At 47.0% G+C, this 25,392-nt stretch overlaps 2 protein-coding genes across 4 annotated transcripts in view; both read right to left on the reverse strand.

Annotated features, from left to right (window-relative positions):
* The window catches only part of LOC105182554 (kinesin-like protein CG14535), a 344,856-nt gene extending 334,491 nt beyond the window's left edge, over nucleotides 1-10,365 (reverse strand). For all 3 annotated transcript variants that reach the window (XR_003113829.1, XM_011140072.3, XM_025304682.1), the window contains exon 1: nucleotides 9,838-10,365. Coding sequence is in view for 2 of the 3 variants with exons in the window: in XM_011140072.3 (XP_011138374.2) it covers nucleotides 9,838-10,310 (473 nt within the window). In the remaining variant the exon portion in view is untranslated. The remainder of the gene's footprint in view (nucleotides 1-9,837) is intronic.
* The window catches only part of LOC105182568 (uncharacterized), a 128,214-nt gene continuing 113,163 nt past the window's right edge, over nucleotides 10,342-25,392 (reverse strand). The window contains exons 4-7 of the mRNA XM_025304691.1: nucleotides 12,659-13,486; nucleotides 11,037-11,105; nucleotides 10,455-10,847; nucleotides 10,342-10,353 (exon numbers count right to left, since the gene is read on the reverse strand). Coding sequence (XP_025160476.1) covers nucleotides 10,342-10,353; nucleotides 10,455-10,847; nucleotides 11,037-11,105; nucleotides 12,659-13,486 — 1,302 coding nt within the window. The remainder of the gene's footprint in view (nucleotides 10,354-10,454; nucleotides 10,848-11,036; nucleotides 11,106-12,658; nucleotides 13,487-25,392) is intronic.

Here is a 25,392-nt window from a genome sequence, read left to right on the forward strand (position 1 = left end):
ATAGTTTCAGATGGTGCTTCACATTTTTATTCACTTGATTATATTGTCGATACAATCCAGTCATAATTGAACGAAAAATATCGATATTTACGGTTAAATAAAAACTCAGCGAAATAATTAATATAACAATACTTTTTCGCCCGTATTGTGAGATATTATCTAATATTTCACGCTGTATGCGCTCAATATGCTGAATGAGCACGCCTACGTTGGAATCTACAAAGTTAAAATTATGATTTACGTAATGCGTGATGTGTGCTGATAATTTTCATTTTGCCGGCAATTGTGTGCTTTCTGACACAGTCCGACATTATTGTCGAGCTAAGTTTATAATTCATTGCTTTATAACATCAAGCAACCGATCTTGCGTAGATTCAATAAATATATTTCTTCAATGTCGTCAAAGATTTATTGATTAATGAAATTAATCCCAGTGATTAGCCGTTCTTTGTTATATTTGCGTTTTTCGATCTTGCATTCATCAGTCTCAACGACAATTCTTTCTTTGCCGATCAGTTCACTCGCGTGATCGATCCACAACACAACTGAATGATAGTGTCTGACTGCTAGAAAGCACACAATTGCCTGCGGGATGAATTTATCACATCACTGGAGATCATAGATTTAATTTTGTCGATTCTGAACCGGGCGTGCATACTCAACATATTGAACGCGCGTGGCGTGAAATATGGCATATGGCAGGACAATGCCCCACGATATGATCAAAAAAACATCGCTATATTAGTTACTTCGCTGAGTTTTTATTTAACCGCAAACATCTGTATCAAAAAATAATTTTTTTCTTGTTATGATTGAACTGTAACCAACATCGTTAAATAAATAAAAATGTGCGCTACCATCAGAAACTATTAATTCCATTGATTTGGCTTGTTAGTTCATATTAATGCATTTGTACGAATCTTGAAAACATTCTTCTTACAACATTTAATTGTTAATAACTCTTTTTACAAACCATGACCCGTCGGGGTCGTGAAACCTTCTGAAGCGTATTCAAGACATTGACCTTGGCAACATAAATTAAGGTCAAGGTCATCTCGGCAATGTGTGCCCCAAAATAAATAATTGCCAAAGATGTAAGCAAGATCGAACTCGCGAGCCCCGAAAAGCATTGTTGGACGTAAAAATCAGCAGTGTGATCTACATTAGATTATAACACCGATATTTATAGTTGTAAATTATTATACGACCTTTGATTGAAAGCATAATTAATTACTAGTTCGCATTCATGGGCCATTACTCGGTGGTCTAAATCAATGTTTTTTGTCGTACGGAGTAACATCATAGATACAGATTGACAAATACCTGAAGATTCATGAAACTATAGCTATTTGTTAAATAATAACGGATCATAAATGTCGGCTCAACTTTCGACTTGAATATTTTCGTAACCTCGCTAAGTTCATAAAATGCCTCGAATGATAAATGATTGAGCACATTTGGAAACATATGATATATCAGCGTGATATATGGACGTGTTTCGTCGTTCTACGTTCTCTGTCCCGAATTCAGGTCTTGCTTTCGGTTGCTTCAAATATTGCATCGTAGCATTGGCACTGACACTGACACTGACTCGCGTAGATACAAATCGATCGGAAAAATATACGCGTACACGTTAATAAACGCGAACTTGATTAAATATTTTATGATTATATTTTATTATATATTATTATTATATTTATATAAAAAATATATATATATTATATATATATTTTATTAAATAATTTTAGGAGCCGACGGAAATGATTACTAACGGATCAGTACACGTGCTCGAAATCACGGCATGCGCGTCGCTCATCGACTTGAAACACAATAATTCGACCATAATATAAGTAAAGTACGTGATACACAAGAGTCCGGAGAAAACAATCGGAAGAAGAATAAAATTATGCCCCAGCAACATTATTGTCTGCTTATTATTATTATTATTATTATTGTCTGCTACTGTACGGCCGAAAAATCAATGCAATCAAAGCAAGTCAACGTTCAGAACAAACACCCGGGATCTTTGAAGTGATCCAAAATATTAAAAATGTTACACGTGTAATAGTTAACAAAAGTGCCTGAGTAAAGATATAAAATCTGCTGTAAGTTTCACAAGTGCTGATTTGTGCCTGTAGTAATGATTTTTCCTTACAACTGCTTTCATTTAACTTCTTTCGAGTCTCTATATCTTCATCATCAAAACTGCACGCCAATGTTAAAAAAAATAAATAGTAATAAAAATAAAAAATATAAAAAAATATAAGAAATGAAAAATAGTAATAAACGAATTACGAAAATATATTGTTTACCTCACTATGTCGATATCTATATTGATTATTTAATAATTTGTTCATCGCACATAATTCATCTGCGTTGAGATTACATAATTATTAAGTTACTATTAAATTATTTAAGTTATATAATTAATATATGGTTTATTCTAATAAAGATTAAATACAGAGATAGAATATTGAGATAATCGAATAATCAAATAATCCTGGAATGTCTTCCTTCACGCCTTAACTTTAACAGCATCACAGGACATTGATTTGTTACATCCTGAAATTCTCCGTTCGAGGATCTGCAGGGATAACGTAGGGCCGAAATTTCTGATCTGAGTACAGTGATTATAAATTTTAAATTAAACCGTGTGAACCATGCAACAGAAAATATCGCATAAGCGTGACGCTAATCCACTCGTCCCCTCAATTAAGACACTTGAATTATCTCTGAGAAAAAAGACATGACAAAAACGTATAAGTAGGAGTCCAAAGACGCCGTCCAAAGACGTAATCGAACAATATCGCGGTAAAGGTATAATCGAGGCATTGCTGTAGCAAACGAGACGCCATGTCCTGATGCTAAGACAGTTGGTATTATCCCATTGGAATAAATGTAAAGTAGAAACGACATTTCCTCTCTTCCCCCCTCCCACTCTCTCTTCTCTTCTCAAACTTGCCACAACCCTTTCTCTATTTCATTTTCTTCTCTGCCTCTCTTTCTATGTGCGTCTCTCTTCCTCTCCCCTCCCCCCTCCCTCCCTCTTTCTCTCTCAGTATAGCTTTACGTTTGGCTTGGTACAGGGGTGGAAAATAGGAGTCGGCCGAAGCGGTAGGGCGCATTTACATGATATGAATATAATGGAGAGGGTTGGGTCGCCGGCGAACTCGGGCTATGAGAGAACGCTACCTGTTGAACGAAGAGTCCGGGGATCACCGGTGACCCACAGGATGTGCTCAGAATCGTCGGCAGGCTCGTTGTCGGCTACTAACGTGTCACCCTGGCAGACTCTGGCCGTTTGATCGAATGACGGAGAAGATGACTTTAGAAATAATTTGTAGTCTGCGTGCTCTTCAATGTGCGTTGATAAACTTACACAAATATATCAGGTCAGACGAGAAGCGAACAATCATCGTCATTCGATGATGTAGGGATTTAAACGTGGGACGTAGACGGTCCGACAGTGTCTTTTTGCAAGCACGCGATTTATTTTTAGAAATAGAAGAACTGTGTCCTATATCCTCAAGCGAGATATAAAGAGGATATCTCCAAGTAAAATTGGAAGTAAAATTAAAGATTGTAAAGCTCTAAGATGAGCTGCGTGTTGGTTTTGTGATTTCTAGAGATGTGCGAGTCCAGAATTTTTATGTCGAATCGAATTGAATCGAATCTCATTTTCTAAATACGAATCGAGTCGAGTGAAATCGAATTGAATTATTAAAAACTTTTAACATGACTATTAAACATGCAAATAATGATGGAAGATCTTAATAGGGAAAGAGAATATTGATATTGTAATATCATCTTAAAGTACAATATATATTTAAATATTTAAAGTAATTTATAATTAAGTTATTAATTAAGTTAATTACAAGTTAAGCGTTCAAACACACACGGGCCTAAATGGCCCGTTTTGCAGCTGATGCACGCAAACGATAACGTATTTGATTCCTATTCGTATTATTCGGATTCGAATTACAGGGATTCGGACTCGAATCGAATCGAATTGTATTAGATTCGATTCGATGCGATTCGAATTCGAATAGTTCGCACATCGCTAGTGACTGCACGTTTGCCATGTCGAAAATTTGACATTCACGGACTCGTGTCTTGACGTTCCACATTCGTCGCTCTTTAAGCCGCGACCCAATGTTATTATTCGCTCTGTAAAATATCGCTGAGGCTAAACGTCAAGGCAAACTCGGTTTATCGGCCGCATGAAGCTGCGGGCGCGTGCCCGCCACGATTTTTCGCGACACGTGCCTTCTTACTCCCGCGCCAATAATTATCGTTGCGCGCACGACGTACCGCCCGCGCGTATACAACGAGATAACGATCTTTCCTCGGCTTTCAAATTAAACAGGATACGTATCCACGAGCAATATGTGCAGGCGCGTGTATTTACGTTTCGTCCCTCGCATCCCATCTGCCTAATTAAGGGTTATCCGAGTACGTCTAATAGGAACTCAGCGTGCTATCGCGTTGCCCACGCTGAGCCTCGAGGACGAGGACAAAATGTATGCTATAAATATGCATGGAATAAAGCGTGCGTGCGTGCGTGCGTGCGTGCGTGCGTGCGTGCGTACGTGCCTGCGTACGTAGGTGCGTTCGACGAAAAATCGGCGAGAGCGATTTCTTCCTTTTCCGCGATTCCACGACGGCGACTTCAGTTCCGTCGTCTCTTCAACGTCCAGCGCGCGCGGTTAAAATCTTGCCTGCTCAAGCCGCGCGCGGCCACGCGCGCGACATTTGCATTCCTATGACAATTTTTCGGCTCGAGCGTCGCACTAAAGAGCGGCAAAATACGTTTACAAGCTGGCGGTACAAAAGGCGACGCGCAAGCCCGGTCGCCTCCGCGTCTCCTGGAGGCTACTCTCACTCCCTCTCTCTCTCTCTCTCTCTCTCTCTCTCTCTCTCTCTCTCTCTAACGACCATCGGCGAGTCGCGCGGTTTTCTAGATTACGGCCGGATTCTCGATCGCGACCAGATCCGTGTCTGTCCGATATTATTTCCCGTTTCTCGATTACGAACGAGCGGAGCCGACTACCGCGGCCGAGATTGCAATTTCCAGGGATAGAAACGGGCGGATGCATCTCGGGAGACGCGACGCGACGCGACGAGCTGCCTCGTAAAAATCGTTCTCGCGACCCCGGGGCGAGAGGTCGAAAGTGAGAGACAGCGACAGACACGCGGCGAGGAGAGGGAAATGAGCGGGGGGATGAGACAGGGGGAGAGAAGGACACGGGACGAGCAAAAGGAAGACAAGAGGGAGGGAGAAGGAGCGCATCGCGGAGGCAATATAAAGGGGCAATAAAGTCACGACGGCCAACAATACGGGCGGACTTGGCCCATCGCCTTCAGTTTCACCTTATCGTCTCGCGCCTTCTCCACTCCACCTTTTCGACGCTCCGAGACGCTCTTTTCCCTCCGTCCCTCCCTCCCTGCCCCCTGCTCTTTGCCACCATGGCACATGGCATGTGCAACCTAGGTCAATTTTATTTGCTGTTAGCCCAGACTGGCAACATCGATTCGAAAGTTTCGAAATTTCAACTTTGGCGAAGCAAACGCCGGTGGAACCCATCGGGAAATCGGAGTTTTACCGCGCGAGGAAATTTAGGAAAAAAAAAGACAAAGAGCGAGAGAGAGAGAGAGAGAGCAACCGCTCTTGGCAAATCTTCGCACGCAAAAGTCGCAAAACGGATTTGCACACATCCGGCAGGCGACGAAGAGACGGTTAAGACGAAACGGCCGAGCGATTCTCGGCGAATCGAGTAAAAAACGCGGAGTAAACCGGCGAACTTTGCCGCCTTCGAGTTGAACGATATCCGTCGATCCGACGGCACACGACCATTCTAAACGTGTCGCCGAACTCGTTCTCGCGATGATACCGATACGTTGCTGCGCGAAGAGAAATCCCGACAGTCGCAGTCGCCGAACAGGTGAGCATTCAGGGACGCCTGGGTGTCCTTTGTAAAACTGCCGATTACGATAAACACGATGCGACGCGTGTTCCCGATGGACGCTATTAACTCCACACTCGAGTGTCGTACACACATTCGCGCGCGACTGCGGCCGTGTCGTCTCTCGCCACGCGGATTAAAGCAATCCACCTCTCTTTCTCGGCTCGTTCATTAGTACTCGTGAAAGGCGATCTATTAGCATGCATCGTCGCTTGTAAACTGCAATATTGCTCCACCGATGCTAACATTCGCGTCTACTTGGAGTGCTAATGTATTCATAAATAGCAATTAACGCTCGACGCTAACGGAATACCAAGTGGGAGTACAAACGAGCGTTTCAGATCCCGACGATACAAATACAATATAAAGACGGCTAATTTCGTGGTTTAATTAGCATTGTAAAAAAAAAAGAAAAAAAAAAGAAGAAGAAGAAAGGACAAGCGTCAAGTGGGATGTTATCGATGTACGCATGAGGCGCGATTAATTTCAATTCCCGTCGCACGGCGACTTCCTACGAGACTGCGGGCGCCGGTTCTAAGGAATCGTTAAGAAGCAAAAGGAAGGAGGCGCAGGTGGGAGAGAGAGAGAGAGAGAGAGAGAGAGAGAGAGAGAGAGAGAAAAGGACAGTACGTGCAGGACAGGCGCCACTGTCCCGAGACGAGCGCATTGAAATCATTCGAACCCGAGGCACGATCGTTCAGGCGGCCGCTATACGCTATTATACGTTAATGACGGGTTAGCTAACCGACTTGTAATAGCGCACGCTATACGTCACGATTCCGCGCGCGTAGCGCGACGCTGCAATATTTACGACAGCGATCTTAGAGGGTGACGCGTGACGACTCTAAAAATACGCCACGAGGGAGCCTCACTTCCGGAGATTGACAAATCGATCGGGAAAAGAGAAGAGATACGGAGATACGCGAGTGGGAGAGGGAAACACGAAGTTACGCCGCGCTGTTCGTTAGCTGAATAGCAACGCTCCTCTCTCCTCTGTCCTCGCCCTCCCCCCCCCTCCCACCAACGTTCCCGGCAGAATTCCCGGATAAATATCCGGAATTCGCGGCTGGATATCAGCTGTGTGTGTTTCTCCCGAAAAGAGCAGAAACGCGCGCGACACGCTCTCGTTGTCGGCGCGAAGCAATTACGCGCGCGCGCGCGCGCGCGATTGGAGCGAGAGCTAAAAGGGCGGATCTGTGCGTCTCGCTGTCGAATATGACCGTGTCCGATTGCAGCCTGAATAGCGCGATCATCGGCCACGTCATCGTGCTCTGTGCCCGTGCGACAACGCTATTAAAACTCGCGTAAGCCTAAAGCCGCCGCGCGCGCGATCGCGCTCGCTTTGAAAACGCACGGCGCTTATTACATGCATGGATGGCCGAGCATCCGGATAATAACAGTCCTATTCGCTTTGAATAATTTGCCAGAGCGGTTCGTAGTCCCCGCCGGACCACCCCCTCGAGCGTTCTTCTCGCCTCTCCCCTCCGCTCTCCCGCCCCAGAATCGAGTCCGAAAAAACTTTCGATTCCACATACGTCGTTATTAAGCGTACTTCGTAATTAGTCGCCGCTAATAACTCACACGGATTCGCGCGATACGCGTGCGTTCACACACAAAAGTGGAGAAGGCGAGCGAGGGCGATTTCTGCGGGGGGAGAGAGAGAGAGCGAGCGAGAGAAAAGAGGTGGAGAATAGACAAAGAGAGACGCGAAAGGCGGGGAGACGGAGGTGGGTAAAGACGGAGACGGGAGTACGAGCGGGCGGCCCCAAGAATGCCATTGTGCTTTACAATATCCACGAGCTATGAGCAAGGTTATTAAAGGGCTGAGGTCGCGCCTAAGGTTAAGGGGAAAAGATGGCTGTGGTTGCGGGAGCCTTAGAGAGAGAGAGAGAGAGAGAGAGAGAGAGAGAGAGAAAGGGAGGGAGGGGGAAAGAGAGAGAGAGAGAGAGAGAGCGCTCTCCTCGTGCGCAAACCACATGCGATTTACTCGCATGTGCTCGCTCGTGCGCTCGCACGCAAGTTTTGCGCGTAGAGGGACGTTGAAAATACGGCGGGCCGAGATCAAAGCTCCAGAAGCGACCTAACCGGCAAGGATGGTCGCGTGTGCCTGTGTGCCTGCGCGCGCGCGGGGAGGGGGGTGGTTGGGGGAGGGGGGCGATGAAAATGCGCTTTATAAGTCCAACAGCTCGGGGAGAGAATCGAGCTTTCATACCTATCACCCACTCGCGGGACGAAGGAGGCGCACGGGCTTAAAGCCGCGTATTATTTCCGCGGCCGGCTGCGCTCGCACAAGGAAGGAGGCACGTGATTATCCGCGTTAAAACACGGAAAACTCATTGCTCCGGATGAATGGGAGAACGGGCCGAGGTACAAAGTAACGAGTTTTTATGCTCGTTTGATGTGGTGTCGTCGCGTTGTACGCGCGCTGACGTCTGAGAGTCCGCGCGGCTCTGCTAAATCGCACCTGTCCGGATTTCGCTCTGTCGCTTGGCGGAGCGCGCTCAGCGGACCTTACGTCGATTGAAATGAAATTTCATGCCAGCTCGGAAGAGAGAGAGAGAGAGAGAGAGAGAGAGAGAGAGAAAAAGAGGCAGTTTAGAATTAATAGATTTCTCTCGAACAAGCAAGCTATCGATTCGCGTAATAAATAATACCTTTGCTATCGCGAGCATTGCTTCGATTGCGTTCACGCTCCAAGAAGCAGACCTGCTTGATAACTAACGATGAAAAATGCCGGGCGCTCGATTTTTACGTTTACTCACTAGATACGTGCTAACGGAATACGAGATGTATACACGCATTCGTGATCCTGTAAATTGGTCGCTTCGCCGGGGACATATCAAACGAGAATATAAATTTCCACGAACAAATAAAAATCATGTAATTACAGCGCTAAACTCTCGCGCGTTCAAATTGTCTTAATGCGAAACAGTCGCCTTTCCGTTCTTATTTGCTAAGAAGTAATCACGGATACACATCGTAAGCGATATCGCGAAACGGCGCGAAATGTTAAAAAATTACTAAAATTAAACAAACATGTGTAATGGGCAGCAGGTGCACATTTTGGAAAGTTTCGTAATTTCGAAAATCTCTAAAGCGATATCGAAATTAGATAAACACGCGCGTGCTACGATCCACGGGCGTAATATTCGATATTTTATAAGATGTGAAAAGTGAGAGGAAAGCATAATATTCAATATATAATTCAATATATGGGTATAATTTAATATAATTTAATACGATTTAATATAATTTAAAGCGAAATCACCGCGAAAGATAAAAATAACGAAATGCGAAAAATGAAATTATTCCCGCGAATTATTCCTCTTTGAAGTATGTATGTGTGCGTGCGTGCGTGCGTGTGTGCGTGCGTGCGTGCGTGCGTGTGTGGCTCATGTGTGATCAATAAAGTATGAAATATTAAAGAAAGTATTTTTTATCGTATGATTCATTGGTTATTAATAATATTCATATTTGTTTCATGTTTTACATATCGTAATGTAATGTACCATCCTAATTTCCTGTACAATCCTAATTTCACTGCGAGCTTCAGTAGAGAAACGAGTCGTTGAAACGTTCCGAGAGCCGCGAAGCTGAGAGAATTAACGACTGGCAGGTGGACACGATTCTCCACGATTCTTCCTCGTGAAATCAAACGTAATCCTCATATCCCGTAATTTCACAGGACAAAGGATCCCACCGAGATTAATGATGATGCCGGAAGAGAGCGGTCGACGTATCACGTATCACGACGCTCGTAACTAGGACACTGGCGTCAGTCGCGCGACACAGCAGGTGCGTCACACGCGTTATCGTACACGCGCTATCGCCGCGTAGCTATAGGGACACGCAGGTATAGGTTGACTAAACTGACCTTGCGAAGAAGGCTGCGGCTGCGCTGGCCTGCGCCGGCGTCCCAGGCACCCCGCTCACGTTGTACGAATACTTGGTCTCCTGATACACCTGGTAGGCGTTCGGCGGCTTCGAGTGCGACGATCGATGATAATAGTGATCGCTGTGGTGGGCCTTCTCCGGCTGCTGCTGGCCGACCTTGGCGAGAGCGTAACCCTGCGCGATCGCCGACGCGGTCGGGACCTTGCCGTGACACTTGTCACCCTTGTCACACGAGGGCGCGTGGAGAAGATGTGACTTCTCGTGAGCGGACACCAGCACCGCCGCCGGTTGCTTGTCCACGGTACCATAAGACTTGAAATCGGCGTAGCCCTTGAGCTCGCCGTAGTAGCGCAGGTTCTCGACCTTGTACCCGTGGCCAACATCATGGCCCTTGGCCTTGCCGACCACAAGCGGCTCGTGCTTGTTGTAACCGGCCTCCTGCGTCGACTTCATTCTCTCCGCGCCGCACTTGCCCACCGTTGCCTCAACGCCACCACTGCTGCCGCATCCGCCACCGCCGCCGCCACCACCGCCGCCACCGCCACCGCCACTGCCTCCGCCACTGCCTCCGCCGCCGCCGCCGCCGCCGCCACCAACGTGCAGAGCGACCTTTCCCGAGAGCTTCTCGATCTTCAGCATGGATCTGTCGCTGAGGCGACCTTGAGCCGCGTCGCTGCCGGCCCGATTCAGCTCTGACCCTGTGACCTTGTACTTGTCGCACACCGTTACCTCGCCGCACGACCCACCGCCGTCCAAGAAGACATTACCGGCGACACCGGAGCTGCCGCTGACGCTGCCACCACTGATCCCGCGCTGGATCTGATGCTGCGCCTGTTGATGATAATGATGATGATGATGACTCTTCAGCGACTCGATGTGACATCGACTCGAGGGCAACGACGCGTCGCACTCATCGCCGGCCTCCTGCAACAGGTTCTCTTTACTGCTGTCGTTGTTGTTGTTGTTGTTGCTGCCGCTCAGATTACACGTCTTATAGGAGAATCGTTGTCGCGTGGCCACAGCGCGTGTTGCTTCTCGCGCGGTTGGCGTGATACTGGCCAGATTAGAGGGCGTCTCGGCGCCATGAGTGCCGGGGTTCCCCCTTCCTGATCCGGAATTATCGCCGCCTCCACCGCCGCCACTGCCGCCACCGCCACCGCCGCCACCGCCACCGCCACCGCCGCCGCCGCCGCTGCTGCTGCTGATTCCACCGCCCCCGCTGCCACCTTGTCGTCTGCCCTTCTCCTCCTGCCGAATGATAACGCGACATAGTAGACGGCGTGTAGTACTACGATTCATACGCGCTCCACCGTTAACATGCCGGATACCGCCGGCCGCCGCCACGTGAGCCGCCGCGAGGACGGAATAATAATGACGGAGCGCGATCGGGGGGGGGGAGGGAGAACGACGAACGCGAACTTTAATCCCGCTCTCCCGGACTGTTCTCTTTTCTTCTCTTTCTTCTTTCTCTCTGTCTTTTCTTTTTCTTTCTTGCGGGAGAAATTCGACTTGATTGCCCCGTACGCGCTAAGGCGCGCTGCAACTTTTTTTCTTTGGTTATATTTTGCATCAGCACTTTTCCTATCAGAGCGGCTTTGTCACTTTGAAGGCTTTTTGTAACCTTTGCACAATAAAGCTTTTTCGTAATTAAATCATAAGTGTCTCAAATTATAGATTAATTGCGGATAACCTTTACAGTTGTAAAAAGAAATATTGATCACTAATAATTGTAATATTACAAGAGTCGTACGAAGAAAATTTATAAGTTTATATACAAAAGGAGGATATTCGTCTCCTCAAGTACGGCCTCTGAAGGTTAATTTACAGCGAGGAAATAGCGATGACGATGTAAGTAACGAAAAGTTGCAAATAAAAGTTAAAAATGTTTCCAGCAAAACTATCTTCTTCGGAGAATGATTCACTAAATGTTTGTGACAAAACATCCAACAACGTTTGGAAAACACAGATGTCGAGGACAAAGTTAGGAAAACTATTTACAGAGCGCTGCCAACGCGTTTGTTTCAAACGCTCCGCTGATAACATTTGTTTTCAACATTCTTCGTTTCAGATCGCCGAACGAGACGAGTCAACACACATCATTGGAAGAAGCAACTTACACAAAGATCAAAACACTCGCTCCTTGCTCCCCCTTGTGCTACCCCAAAGTAACAAAGTTAATTGCAAAATACAATCAATTTGTCTCGCTAATCTATTGGAAATAATTGTTCTTGGCAATTTCAAGTCACTTCTTCTTGATCTGTCGATAACCATCTGCCGATACCGCTAAAACAAACGCACGTTATTGCTGGTGTAAACGGGCCTCGAGCGAGCCCTCGAGGTCGATGCCGGAGATACACGAAAATATGCTTTTATCAACGCACACAAGAAGAAATGCCAACGAGTCGAGTTAGTTAGTAGGAAAATTATTGTAATAATCGCGATATCTTTGCAACCGACATCGCTGCCAACGCGTATCTAGCTGAATTTTCTGCCAATAACGTTAGCTTTCAGCGTCCCTCGGCCAGCCAGAGCCTTTCCCCGCGACGAATGCGGCCGCGCGCCGAAGTGTTATATCGCATAACGCCACGCTCTAATGAGTCTTCGGACGCTAATTTCTCAAACGGTCTCCCGGCTGCATGACGTAAAGTTACAGCAGGCGATCCCCAGATCGCCGAGATCTCGTTTGACGTCGCGGCGCGTCGCGGAGGTCGACGAGACCTCCGAGTATCCCGCGCGCGCACCGACGTCGTTCAAGTTACAAAGGCACGCGGACGGAGAATTTCCTACTCTCACGGGCTTACCTGGATCCTCTTAAAGTCATCTTGCCGTCTGGCCGACACCTCGGTGTACTTGGGCGGGTCGGCGTGATACTTGGGCGGCGGTTCCGATCTCGGCGGCGTCTCCTGATAGCGTGGCGGCCTGTCGAAGTGTCGGTACTTGGGCGGATCGATGTACGGATTATTGCGGTGGCCGTAGTAATTCGGCAGCTGACACTCCGTGAGATCGGACTGCGACCGGTTGAGCTGGCAGTCCGGCGGCGCGCTCGCCTTCAGCTCTTGGTGACTTTGCCTGCCGTGCTTGGAGGTTTGCGACCTCTCCTGAGCGCCGACATGGGACTTGGTCGCTTTGTCGCCGCGCTCCTTGCACATCTCAACGTTCTCTCTCCTCTCTTGCGAGATGGGCGGCGGCGGCCCATCGATCTCGTAGAAGGTCAGCTCCTTCTTCAGCTTCTGGTGCGACTTGTCGTGCGGTTGCCGCGAGTTGTCCGATTTCAGCGGCGGGTCAATCTGGTAGAACGTGAGCTCGCGCGAGTCCTGGGACTTGGAACGTGTCTCTTGCGCGAGGTGGTGCTGCCGTTCAGGCTGAGAGTGACTCCGCGAGTATCGCTGATCGCTGAGCCTCGCACCGTCCTGATACTTGGATTGAGACCGGCCGAATCGCTCGTTGGCGTCGAGCCTGACCGAGTTGTGGCCGTACTCGAGATACTCGTCGCCGTACTTGAAGATCTGCCGCGGCTTGTACTTCTCCTCGAACTGCGAATAATTGTACGTGTTGAAGCCGACCTGATTGAAATTCCTGCTGAGGTTCGTGGAATCGTAGTCGGTCGAGGTCACCGCTTCCATGTTTATCTGGAAGAGAAAGGAATGAGGTTCGTAATTAACAACCGATCGTTTCGAATTTTCCACCCTACGTTTTTACGAGTCACACGTCGCACTGTCATCGTTTCAAAGACGGCACAACTTGAATCAAACAAATACTCGGTATGTCCTCCGGAGGAATCAGGAAGCCGTTGACGGATGGAGTTGCGAGATGAGTATCCTCGAAGAGCCCGCGTGAATTCGCGCGAAGACTCGAGAAAGATGAAAAGGAGCAAGAAGTTGAACTCGAGGCGGCGGCGACGGCGGCGGCCATAAATCGGGGAAGGCCGTCTTCTTAAACGCCGGAGTATTTAGCGCGAAACAAAAAGCCGCCGTGAGATAAATAAAATCTGACACCAGGAGGGCGTGCCGTCGCTATCTGCCACGTCGTGTCTTGAATAAAGCCTCGTTCTCTTTCTCCAACGAGGGGACAAAAATGATGATGCGCAAGAAACCCTGGCGGAAGAGTCCGAGAGGGTTGAAGGGGGCGGCACGGCTCGGAGCTCGTGTCGAAAATCGAGCTGAAGAAACCGGTTCGCACCGGTCAGGACCCGAAGGCCGATTGGTACACACGTGTATACAGGATGTCCCACGGAACACTCTCGTGCATGCTCTCGTGCGTTCTTTGACCGCTTCGGAATTGATATTTTTTTAACGGCAGTTCAATCAAGATCCACGAGTATGGCATACTCCTTCAGGGCTACCGCACTGTCTCTTTGCGTTTCCCTGATGAGAACTCTTGCTTCGTATCCCGAAGCAAGAGTTTAATTCAATGCTATCTTCTCCTGCGACCTTCTGATATTTGACTTCCAACGGTTTCGCAAGCAATCTTAGAACTAAAATACTTTACAATTTCGTTTAAACACGAGTTTTGTTAACTTTGTTATCGATATATGTATATATATATATATATATATATATATAAGCGGTTATATAAAAATATCTGCATTCTCATAAATTTATAATAAAAATTGTGTTATTTCCTAATATTTTTGTTAAGAGATGACGGTTTCTAAAATTCCTAAAAACGATCTACAGAAAAATATATACAGGGTGTCCAGGGACTTTTCGGAAAGGAAAAATTGTATAGATTAATCAGATCAAACTGAGAAGAAAAGTCAAGTACCATTTTGCAAAAATTGCAATAGTTATTAATAATTGAAAATGACCACATTCAGAGACTCTTTTAATCGATAACTTGAATATTTGCGTATTTATTTGCAAAATGGTAAATTGTAAATGGCAAAATGGTAAATGGTAATTAAGTAATTTTGAATAAAAAAGTCCCTTACCATTTCGTAAGTAAGTAAATAAGATAAATAAGTACACAAATTTTCAGGTTGTCAATTGAAAGAGCCTCCAGATGTGGTCATTTTCAAGCATTAATAACTCAATAACTATTGCGATTTTTGCAAAATGGTACTTGACTTTTCTTCTCAGATTGATCTGACTAATTTTCACAATTTTTCGTTTCCGAAAAATCCCAGACACCCTGTACATATGAACGGTTATATAAAAATATTTGCATTTTCATAAATTTATAATAAAAACCGTGTCATTTCCTGATATTTTCGTTGAGAGATGACGATTTAAAGTTCGTAAAAAAAATCTAAAAAACGAAAGAAGATACGGAGAAACTGGCACATCCCGTATATACGCACCGTTATGCACAAACGTCTACACCTCCGTACACTTGTAATGAAAGAATCGTGTTATTTCGATATTCTTATTGAGAAAAAGTGGCTTAAAATTTGCCAACGAACCCGCAGATAAGAAGAAGTACGGAGAAGCTGACGCATCCTGTATATTCGAGGGACCGTCTTCAAAACCAATGGCCGAGATCACATGCGATTTCGCTTTCTTTCCGCGAGAATTCTCATTCAGGAGGAGGCTGCGAGGCACGATGAACAGCCCAGGTACGAGATTCCCAGGTACGATTAGCCGCGGCGACCTCGCAAAACCTCGGCTTGCTAAGCCGAGACATCGTCGTCGCGTTCACTTCGGTAACGAGAGGAACGCTCGGTCCTCGAAATCAAGATGGCCGTGCGAGTTCACGGCAGAGAACTCGAGCGCAAAAAAGTTATTCATCGCGCGAGGCATCGGCGCAGTTAACGATCGTGCGTTCCACTCGACCGGCTGAAAATTGCCGATTTTTCAGGTCACCCGGTACGTGCTCGGCACTTCGTAACTCGCTCCGCGAATCGAGAATGCCCCCGCGGGGCTGCGGTTATATATTACTGCTGGTAATGAAGACTCTCCGCGGCAAGAACGAGCTACCGACGAGGCCCTTGTTTATCGCCTCACCTCAAATATACAATTAACATGTTGAGAAGGCGCCTCGGAGATAGCGAAATATCGCGTTGCGCCGGCATCTCTCCGTCGTTTCGCCTCTTCCTTCCTTTCTTCCTTCCTCCTTGCCCCTCTTCCGTCCTGCCAATTTCTTCAACCCCTTTCGCGACAAAGAAACCGCGAGCACGCCGCAAGACTCGAAACCGAGTTGCACACGCGCCTTTCACTTTTATCATCGCGGAGCTCGTTAGAGCGACCGTTCCGAGAATGTTAACCCGGAATTCGTCGCTGGAGGGAATTTAATGTCCCTCTATTTTTACGGGACTTAGCTCGTAGCGTGAAAATGTGATGACAGTGTCCTCGGTAAATCCTAACGGAGTGGCACGTAATTAACACGCACGTTCTTCAATTTGTCTAGCGTTCGATTCGGGGGACGGTATTACCTTACGAAATGATAAACTCGATTTCCTGCGCCATTAACATTTTAGTCGCGGCCGGTTGAAGGGAACGCATCCGGCGCGCGGATGCTGTTTAATAATTTAACGGTGGTCTAATTATCCGGAAAATCAGATACCGTTTAATTCACCTGCAACGCGTATTTATCCGCAGAAATAAATCCGAACGGCTTTGTGTGAGCGCATAAAAGCGCGCGTGCGCGCGGATGTACACACGTCAGAAATAAATACGACTGCCGTGTAAACATCGTCGTTTTAAAATTTATAACAAATAAATATGTATACGCGAATAAAACGTGCCGTCGTATCAATAACATCGAGTTTTGGGGCTATCCATCCCGGCAGATTATTGGATCCTGTTTATCGTATAAATCCAGCGACAGATATAAAAAAAATATTGTACGACACGTCGAAATAAAATATCACCGTCGAATCCGCCGCGCGTACGCGGCGCGATTTCTCGGGGCAATAAAAAAACAGCTCGTTCCGTGATGGAACGTTCTGAATGAATGCGCGATGCGCGCTGCTGACCCCGATGCGAAGGCGCCATTTTTCTTTTCCGTTTCTTCCTCGCGGTGATGTTTTCGGGTGACGCGCGCGGGCATTATTAAATATCATTAAAGAGAAACGCGCCGGCGAGCTCGCGCCCGCAGGGCGGGAATCGCCCGACGCGACATTGCATTTCGCCGCGAATAAATTTCGCATTCGCGTGAAATCCTTGCGTGAAATCATGTCGATTCGCCTCCCATTAGCGCCTCGAAATCGTATCGCGTGCGCGGGAGCATTAAAATCGCGCGCGTTCGGGATTCACCAACGGGCCAACATTTTTCACAATACGACCCGACGACGACGGCGACGCCGCTGCAGTTTTACGATTAATTCGCGCCTCGCGATTTGCAGTTGTTCAATCATTCGCCCGTTCTCGCTCGTTCTCGCCGGCGATGCCCTCGATTAACCGGCGATTACCGGCGGTAAGGAGAACGCGTGTCGCGGAATAATTGCGTCGAAATTGCAACAGCGAATCCGTGCTTTCTCCTTCTCTCTTTCTCTGCCCCCTCTTTCTCGTCGGAGAGCTACGAACATTTTCGGCGGCGCGACACCTTCGACCGTGTCTGTCCAAAAGTGATTTGTCCAACAGGACTTGCGCGGCACGAGCCACGCGACGACGCTCGCGAAATTGATAAATGCGCTCCTCATTCGTCTTCATCATTCATTTACGAGTGTAGCGGATGCGTTCGGACGGTAATGAGAACGTAGGAAACGATCGCGCGCGGATGCAGCCGCAGCCTATAACTCATCCGCTCGCATAATTCGGCAAAGCCCGACCTCTCCGTAGGGTGTCGAAGCGAATCGCGCGCGCGCGCTCACGGATCGTCATAAATATTAATAGAATCTTTTTCGGCGGGTTTCACCGCGCGGTGAAGAAGATAATCATGTTGTTTACGGTACCAATAACAAGCCCCGTCGCCGTACGGCCGCGAGAGAGGCCCCGTTTCGAAATACGGGGCCCCATAATTACGACTGCCGCCAAAATCCCCCCCGGCCGCCGCCGCCGCGAGGTGTCCGAAATAATCTCGTTTCCCATTGGATCGACGCGTGAAAATTACAGCAATCGACGGCCAATCGCGCCGGCGCATCGTACTTTGCGCGGGAGCGCGTTAATGAAAAAATTAAATCAGCGAGGCTGCGGTATCTTTTTACCGCCGTAATGATCGACACATGCGATGAAAGAGACGACCGCGTTAAAAGGTGTTGCAGGCATTTCGCAGGCAGCGACAACGAGCTTTTAACGAGACTGATTTCTCAATTTCGTCAAAATGTAGTACAGGGAACGTTTGAGAGAAGATGCTGCGGCTCGCGTGAGAACGTCATTCTGATGCGCGTTTTGTTATTCACCGAGATCTGCAAATGCGGCATTCTTACGATCGGATGCATACGGATCGGTGTTACAGCCGGATATTCGATTACGCGACGAGATTACGGTAACACCGGCTCGCACGGTACGATCGTGTGACTCGCGATCGAATTCATTCAGCCGAGACGGCGGATCGATTTTTTGAAAGAAAGCGGCCGCGCGCGCGGCTCAGATTTCCATTCGCTCGCCAGCTGGAAAACTGCAACTGCGCAAAGAGACACGAGTGACATTTCTGCCTCTCTTTCCCAGCAATTTCAGAATTATTAATTTAACTGTTCCCCTTTAATGCTACTGCGCCCGCGGCTAATATTCCCCTCCCCCGCTGCCTCGCGGAGACGAGGAGCGGCGAGTGCGCGCGCGGTACAGAAACTGCCGAATAAAGGAGACAAAAGCGCACGGGAGGAAAAAGACGGGAGGACCATGACACAGACGCAGGGACGACGAGCAGTGAACGAGAGAGCGTGGGGGGAAGGGAGGGGGGAGGGGACAGGCGGAGAAGGGCAAAGCCAGAGTAAAGCCAGCCACGGTACCCTTGGTTACCGTGTAAATGAGGCGATGAACAAAGTTCCGCGTGCAAACACCAAATAAAGGTGGGTAACGCGGTTAGTTCCGGCCGCGTGGCTGTTCAGCGAGATACTGAATGACAAGCAACGAAGTTATAAGCGGCGAAAATGATTCGCCGCGCGGAACGCGGCGTACGGTCGGAGAACGACCGGGGAGGAACGCGAGAGAGAAAAGAAAAGAAACAAAGGGAGAGGAAGGGGAGCGGGAAGAAAGAGAGGAAGAAAAAAGGAAGAAGCCGATTCGCCGACCTCGCGTTAATATCACGCGCGGCTTATGAATTCGCGAGATACGCGCCCGTGTTCTTATATTCCGCGCACATTCCCCGATATTCCCGTGAAAATTTAACATTTTCTGACAGCTCAGTTTTAACGAGGGAGCGAACTGGCCATCGTTCTCTCTCTCTCTCTCTCTCTCTCTCTCTCTCTCTCTCTCTCCCTCCTTTTCTCTCTCTCTCTCTCTCTCTTTTTTTACGCTTTTAATTAAGCTTCTGAAACACGGCGCGATGTTAAAGCTCCGCGTATTTAACAACAGTACGTCAGCGTGTAGCGACGTATACATCTAAATTGAATGAGAGTAGCCATCACGCCAGAGTGACGAGTATTATTCAAAACTAACCGCGGCTCAAAAGTACACGGCGCAATGCCCGGTGTTATAACTGGATTTTCCATCCCCCGCGGGGTATATCAGGGGTGGCACATCCGATTTTCACGGCGGACTGACCTGTCTCAATGCGAGTTCGCCCCCCTCCGCCGCGACCGATCAAATCAGAGACGCTCGGTTGAACGGCCGAATGAGAATCTTCGGTCGCTTTGTCGCATATTTTGTTTCGGCGCCGAGTAGTGTTATGGCAAGGAACAATCGCGACCAAATGCGCCGTTATATTAGCGTGAACGCACGCGTTGCAGTCACGAATAGCGCGTATTATTCTCCGCAATCGTTCATCGTCGATTTGTCAGGTTCGCAGCCGTCGTATTAACCGTGAATGCCTCGCCACGAGCGTTTTCAAACGACCGGGATTGTCAGAAGAACGAGCTTGTTTTTTTCCATTAGCGAAGATATTGCGATCGTTGAATAACTTTAGGGGCCTTCTCTCGTTCTATTTTTCTATGAAGCGTCTTAATTTCTAAACTCTCCTTGCTTTTGAGAAAAAACGAAGCGATATAAAAATGTTATGAACATAACATAAGATCGATCGTGAGATGTAAATTTAATGGTTAAATTTTAATTCATTTATAAATATGTGATTGTATCTCTAGATGACACGCGCTTTGGTGTAAAGAAAAAAACAGGAACTGATAATTCTTAATTTTCAAAGTCACGATTACGCGCCGAACAGTTGGAAGACAAACAATAAAACTCTAAAAATATAAATATATCATTTGCACGTAACTTTCAAGTTATACAGAAGGAGACTGAAAAACGAGAGAGAACGAAAGATCCAAATTAAATACAGCGTGAATATATCTATTCTATTCTATTTTTGTACGAAATATACGTATCTTATTTCGTTTCGAACTCTTCTTGTTTCCAAAAAAAAGAAACTTTTGTTTCTAAAAAATCGACATGACACAAAAATGTTATGAACATGACATAAGATCGATCGTGAGATGTAAATTTAATAACTAAATTTTAATTTATAAATATTTGATTACATCTCTAGACAACGCGCGTTTTGGTGTAAAAAATAATTGGAACTAATAATCAATGCTAATGATCAAACTTAAAAAAAAAATATATATATATATATATCATTTGCACGTAACTTTCAGATTACACAGAGCGAGAATAAAAAACGAGAAGGAGAAGGAAGGATCCAAATTAAATACAGCGTGGACATATAGCGTGTGACATACGAAGGAACGCGAGAAAGAGACTTGCGAGGATCGCATCGCGCATCGCGCGACCGTTAATTCGGAGGATTCCCAGCTCGATCGTAAACGAGACATCACCTCGGCTTGTAACTTCGCACGATGCGAGAGCGACGATGCGTTTTTGCGTCCGAGCCGTTACCTTTGCTCGGAGGGCGTATCGCGGCGGCGAATAAATTTCCCGATTGACTGACTGGCGCGGCAGAAAAGCGGACAGCGACCAGGAGCCCAGACAAAAAGAAGATTCGCGGATAACGGGCGAGAGGTTGGAGGACCGCGCTGGAAGATATAGAGGCCGAGCAATCTCTTACGGTCGAGTTTGCACCACCCGGGGGAACCTCCCTCGATCACTCCGAATAATCATCGCGAGACACACGAGGCTTTCGCATCATCGCCTCCGCGAAAATGAGAAAGTCGAGAGTAAAAATCTAAGAGTGGTAGGGAGCGACCGCTCGCGCACTCACACACACACACACACGCACACACACACACACGCGCGTACGGCGGATCGCCCCGCGAACAAAACAAGGGGACGCGCGGAGCCGTGGAGAACAACGATCCGGTATTTCTAATACCACGGACAGGTGAGAGGAAGATTGATCTTGAAGGGCGCCATTATGCACACGTGGGCGTGTGATAAAGCGAAACTGCGTCGTCGTGCGTCGGCCGTTAAATAAAACGCGCTGTATACAAAATCGCTCCTCCTCCTCCTCCATCGTCATCGTCATCGTCGTCATCGTCTCCCCATCCCCTTACCCCTCGCCCTCGTGCGCAGCACGCCGCAACGCGAGCCGCGGTTTTAATAATGAAATTTGTCGCATCGCGTTAACATTTCACCCGACCGGGCGCAGCGCGCTTAACTTCTTCTCGTTAAATAACGAATCAAATGGGACGTTAAAAAATTATTACGCCGCTCCCGAATGTCGTGTATTCCATTTATCGATAAATGTCACGAATAAATAAATGGACCGAATCGATCGGCGTTTAAATTTATATGATATCATGTTACAGCGATAAAATAATAATAAAACGTTTCGTTTTCATTCCTATCGTCCGCGAGTGTGCGGCAGAAGCGCGCGCGGAGCGACGATCGCACTCTCTATGCTCTCCAATCCCGCTAAACGTGCGTTAACGATCCAGCTGGATAGCGTGATTCGCCTCCCTATCCCGCGTTGCGAAATTGCGGCGCACACCTCTCTCTCTCTCTCTCTCTCTCTCTCTCTCTCTCTCTCTCTCTCTCTCTCTCACGCGTCTCTCGTCGACGATCTAATCCTGCTTCTCCGCGGGTAGAAAATCACGCAATTAACTGATTAGCGCGGTGATTGTGCGTATTATGCCTGCCAACAAAACCACGCAAAACTCGCGTCAACGGTCGATTATTTTCCTCTCGCTGGAGCGAAGCATCGTTCATGAGACCGAAGCATCTGAGAACGCGACTTCTTTTCGCTTCTCACCCACCGTACGGCACCGTATGGACGATGCTACGGCGAAAGTTCATCAGAGCTGGACAATGGATTGCCGAGAACCTCTCTCGACGAACGCGTGCAAACATCGACATCTCGCGACGGTTTAACCGCGACTTCTACATCGCGTACTGTCGTCCTGCGGACTGATAAAGAGTTAAATTATTCGCCGATCCAATCTTTCCCAGCGGCGTTTCGAAGCCGACGTTCGTATTTCGCGAGCTGCACGGATTATACAAATTAATTGAATATGCACAAGCACCGAGGAGAAAAATTGGATGGCTTCCTTGGCAACTGGTCTAAATTCATGAAAAATTCAAAAGCAAGATATGAATGCGCTTGAAAGAAATATATATCAAGAAAACAAGTCGATGACATTCCCGTCGCAACTACCAAACTTCCACGATTGCGTGTTTCGCTGAATCCAAGAGACGAAGTTTCCGCTGAAACAATGCATGTATGTGGAGTTTATCGAGCGATGTAATTTTTTTTTTCATACATATATGTATGTATATATATATATATATATATATATACATATTTACAAGTCTTCAGTTTGCAGTCGCTATAATGCACAGGAGATCGATATCGCGGGAGCAGCCGGCAAGCTTTTCAGCTCGACTTTCCGCGAGCCCTGACGAATCGCGCAGCTTCAAGCACAGCTCGTAGATGCGTCGACGGCGTAACCTAATGCACGCAAAGCGACGAAATCGCGAACACGCGAGAAGCTATAAAATATTCTCTCACGCAAGAAGAGGAAAAAAGGCAGGAGAAATACACACACGAAGAGAAATACACGCGCGTGCGCGCACGGATTGCCACGGGGCCTTCGGCGCACTTGACAAATAGTGAGAGAGCGATACGCGGCTAAATTAGCATTTCGCGTAGCTGCGCGAGCAAAAAAGGGAAAAGGGCGGACACGTGTGCGGCTGGCAGCAACGTTGAGCAATCGAATGGCAGCTTTGTTGGGCAAAATCAACTACATAACTTCCAAGCTGTATTTACTTTCCGCGGGGGGGAGGGAGGGGGCGGAGGGGGGGGGCAAGAGCCGGCAAACTCTAACGTTCATTTGTCGAGAGTCATTCGAGTTGTTTGACTTGTTCTGTCTCTGTGCGGAGTAATTCTCCGACGACGAGTTTACCACGCCCTGCCATCCGGAGATGGGGTTAATCTGTCAAAGCTCACTTAGCGCGGTTCTCGCTCGCGTTCCTCATCGATACGTCGACACAGTTCTTGTGGTCACGCGCGCGATATTTACGGTAGCCGTATTTACCTAATCGCTATGAACTTATGACGCTTGCGAGTTGCGATTTTGTTTCTGGCTGGGTTCTCCGTTGTGCCTTTCGACGAATCATTCCTCGTTGACATACGAATTGCGTTGCAATCGACCGTTCCGGTCGAATACAGACCGACGTGACAGCTTGAATTTTCAATGCAAGTTTATCTCCCACTATTTTCTAATCGTACGAATTTCTCTCTGGATGATAACGTAAAGTTACGTACTGCAACTGACAAATGCCGCTTTGACGGGATCGTTCCTTCTACTTTGAATAGTCAATAATAAATCAATATCACGTACAACTAAGAAATCCTGGTTGCACAAAAGGTTAAGGTTGTTATGCTGATCACTATACATTTAATTCCTTATACCATCGGTAGATTGATGGCTTTTAAGAGTTTTCGGCCAGCCTCACATCGTTCCCAGGCTTGTGCTTCTCATGATTGTTGAATCATGAGAGAGCGGACGCATTCAAAGAGAAAGTGATATTGTTGCAGCTTGACATTTCGTATATGTCAGTAAAGAGGATTACGCTTAACACGAAATCAGCAGTTTAAAAGAATAAGAACGTTAAGGAGGAGAACAATCAAGAGGTAAATGTACAAAATTGATAAAAATCATTAATTGACAACTGATGACTGCATGTTACATGTAGGTGAGTAATCTTCTTTACTGAAGCATACGAAACTCTAAGCTGTCATTTTTCTGCCTTGAATACGTTGCCCTTTTTTTTGGATTAATCAACAATCGTGAGAAAGGCTGAAGCCAGAAATAATGCCAAGTGGCTGAAAACTTTTAACTATCGACACATCGATTGTAAGGCATCCGCGGAATTAAATGTACAGCGATGTGTGCAGAAAACCGGTTCGGTTGATACCTGAACCTCAGTTTTTTCCAGTTTGTAAGTGAATTTCAGTTACGACAACCGAAACCTTCCATTCCGCGGGAACCAACTGATAATTCAGTTGCAACACGAGAGAAATTCCGTTAGAAGGTTTCTGTTGTTTCAGAGATATATTCGGTCATCTGAACCGGACATTAATGCTGTTCAGGGTACAAGTCTCGTTCTTCACATGGATAAACATAGCGTCCCGTGCACGTAAGTGGAGGGGGAGAACGCTTGCACGAGTTAAAAACCGCATCATTGGCAGCGTCATTTGACGCTTCTTCAAATGAATGTTTTTCGGCCACGGTAACTAAGATTTCATTTCTCCTGATATACACGATATAGTTTCACATCTTCTGAGAAACTAGCCGAATACTGTGCCGCGACGACTATATTTTCGAGACCGAAAATTTTATTTTCCTTCAATCGAGATCAGTTGTCGATGCGAACGGTTCTTCGGTTTGCGAAAGAAAATTTTCCGTTACTGTAACCAAATTTCGTGTGTGACGGAAAATTTCTGATTGTCACTGCGGAACTTTTTTCTGCGTGTACAAGTGCGACGCACTCTCTAATTAGTGCTACAAAATATCCGTATGATAATAAAAATAAAAATAAAATATAAATATCGTAATAATAAGATATATTCGTGTAATAATAAAAAAACAATATTTATCTTTTCCATCTCTTCCCTCCTCATCATTTTCCTCTCTTATCATCTGATAAGATCATACAATTTGAAATTATCACGATTATAGATTGATATTGGCGGCAACTTTGATGCAAAATAGAATAACAACAGTCTCGCCGAGTAACTCGTTAGAAAAGAAATAGTTGCGCCTGCTGACAAAGGTGGCCACCGTTCCACCATCGAGAATGCTCTTCGGTGGGAATTTTCGAAAATATTTACAGACGAGCGTACGGCGGCTTCGAATTCGGGGCACAACGGCACTATATCGTAGGCGAGAACGCCGCGAGCCTTTTAAAGCCCTCTGTTATCCCCTGGCAGGCTCCCGAAGGACACTCTTATCTGCCGGCCGCTGTTTGCTTTGCGGATCTTAACAGGGTAACGTTCGCCGGCAGAAACGGTCCAGGAGAAGTTTCACATCGATCGGCCGGACGGCGAGTAGTGAAATAACAGGAGCGCAATGCGCGAGGGAGAAAACGGGGAAGAAGCCGGG

The sequence above is a fragment of the Harpegnathos saltator genome, unplaced genomic scaffold (genome assembly GCF_003227715.2).
Source record: "Harpegnathos saltator strain DR-91 unplaced genomic scaffold, Hsal_v8.6 scaffold639, whole genome shotgun sequence".
Classification (NCBI taxonomy): domain Eukaryota; kingdom Metazoa; phylum Arthropoda; class Insecta; order Hymenoptera; family Formicidae; genus Harpegnathos; species Harpegnathos saltator.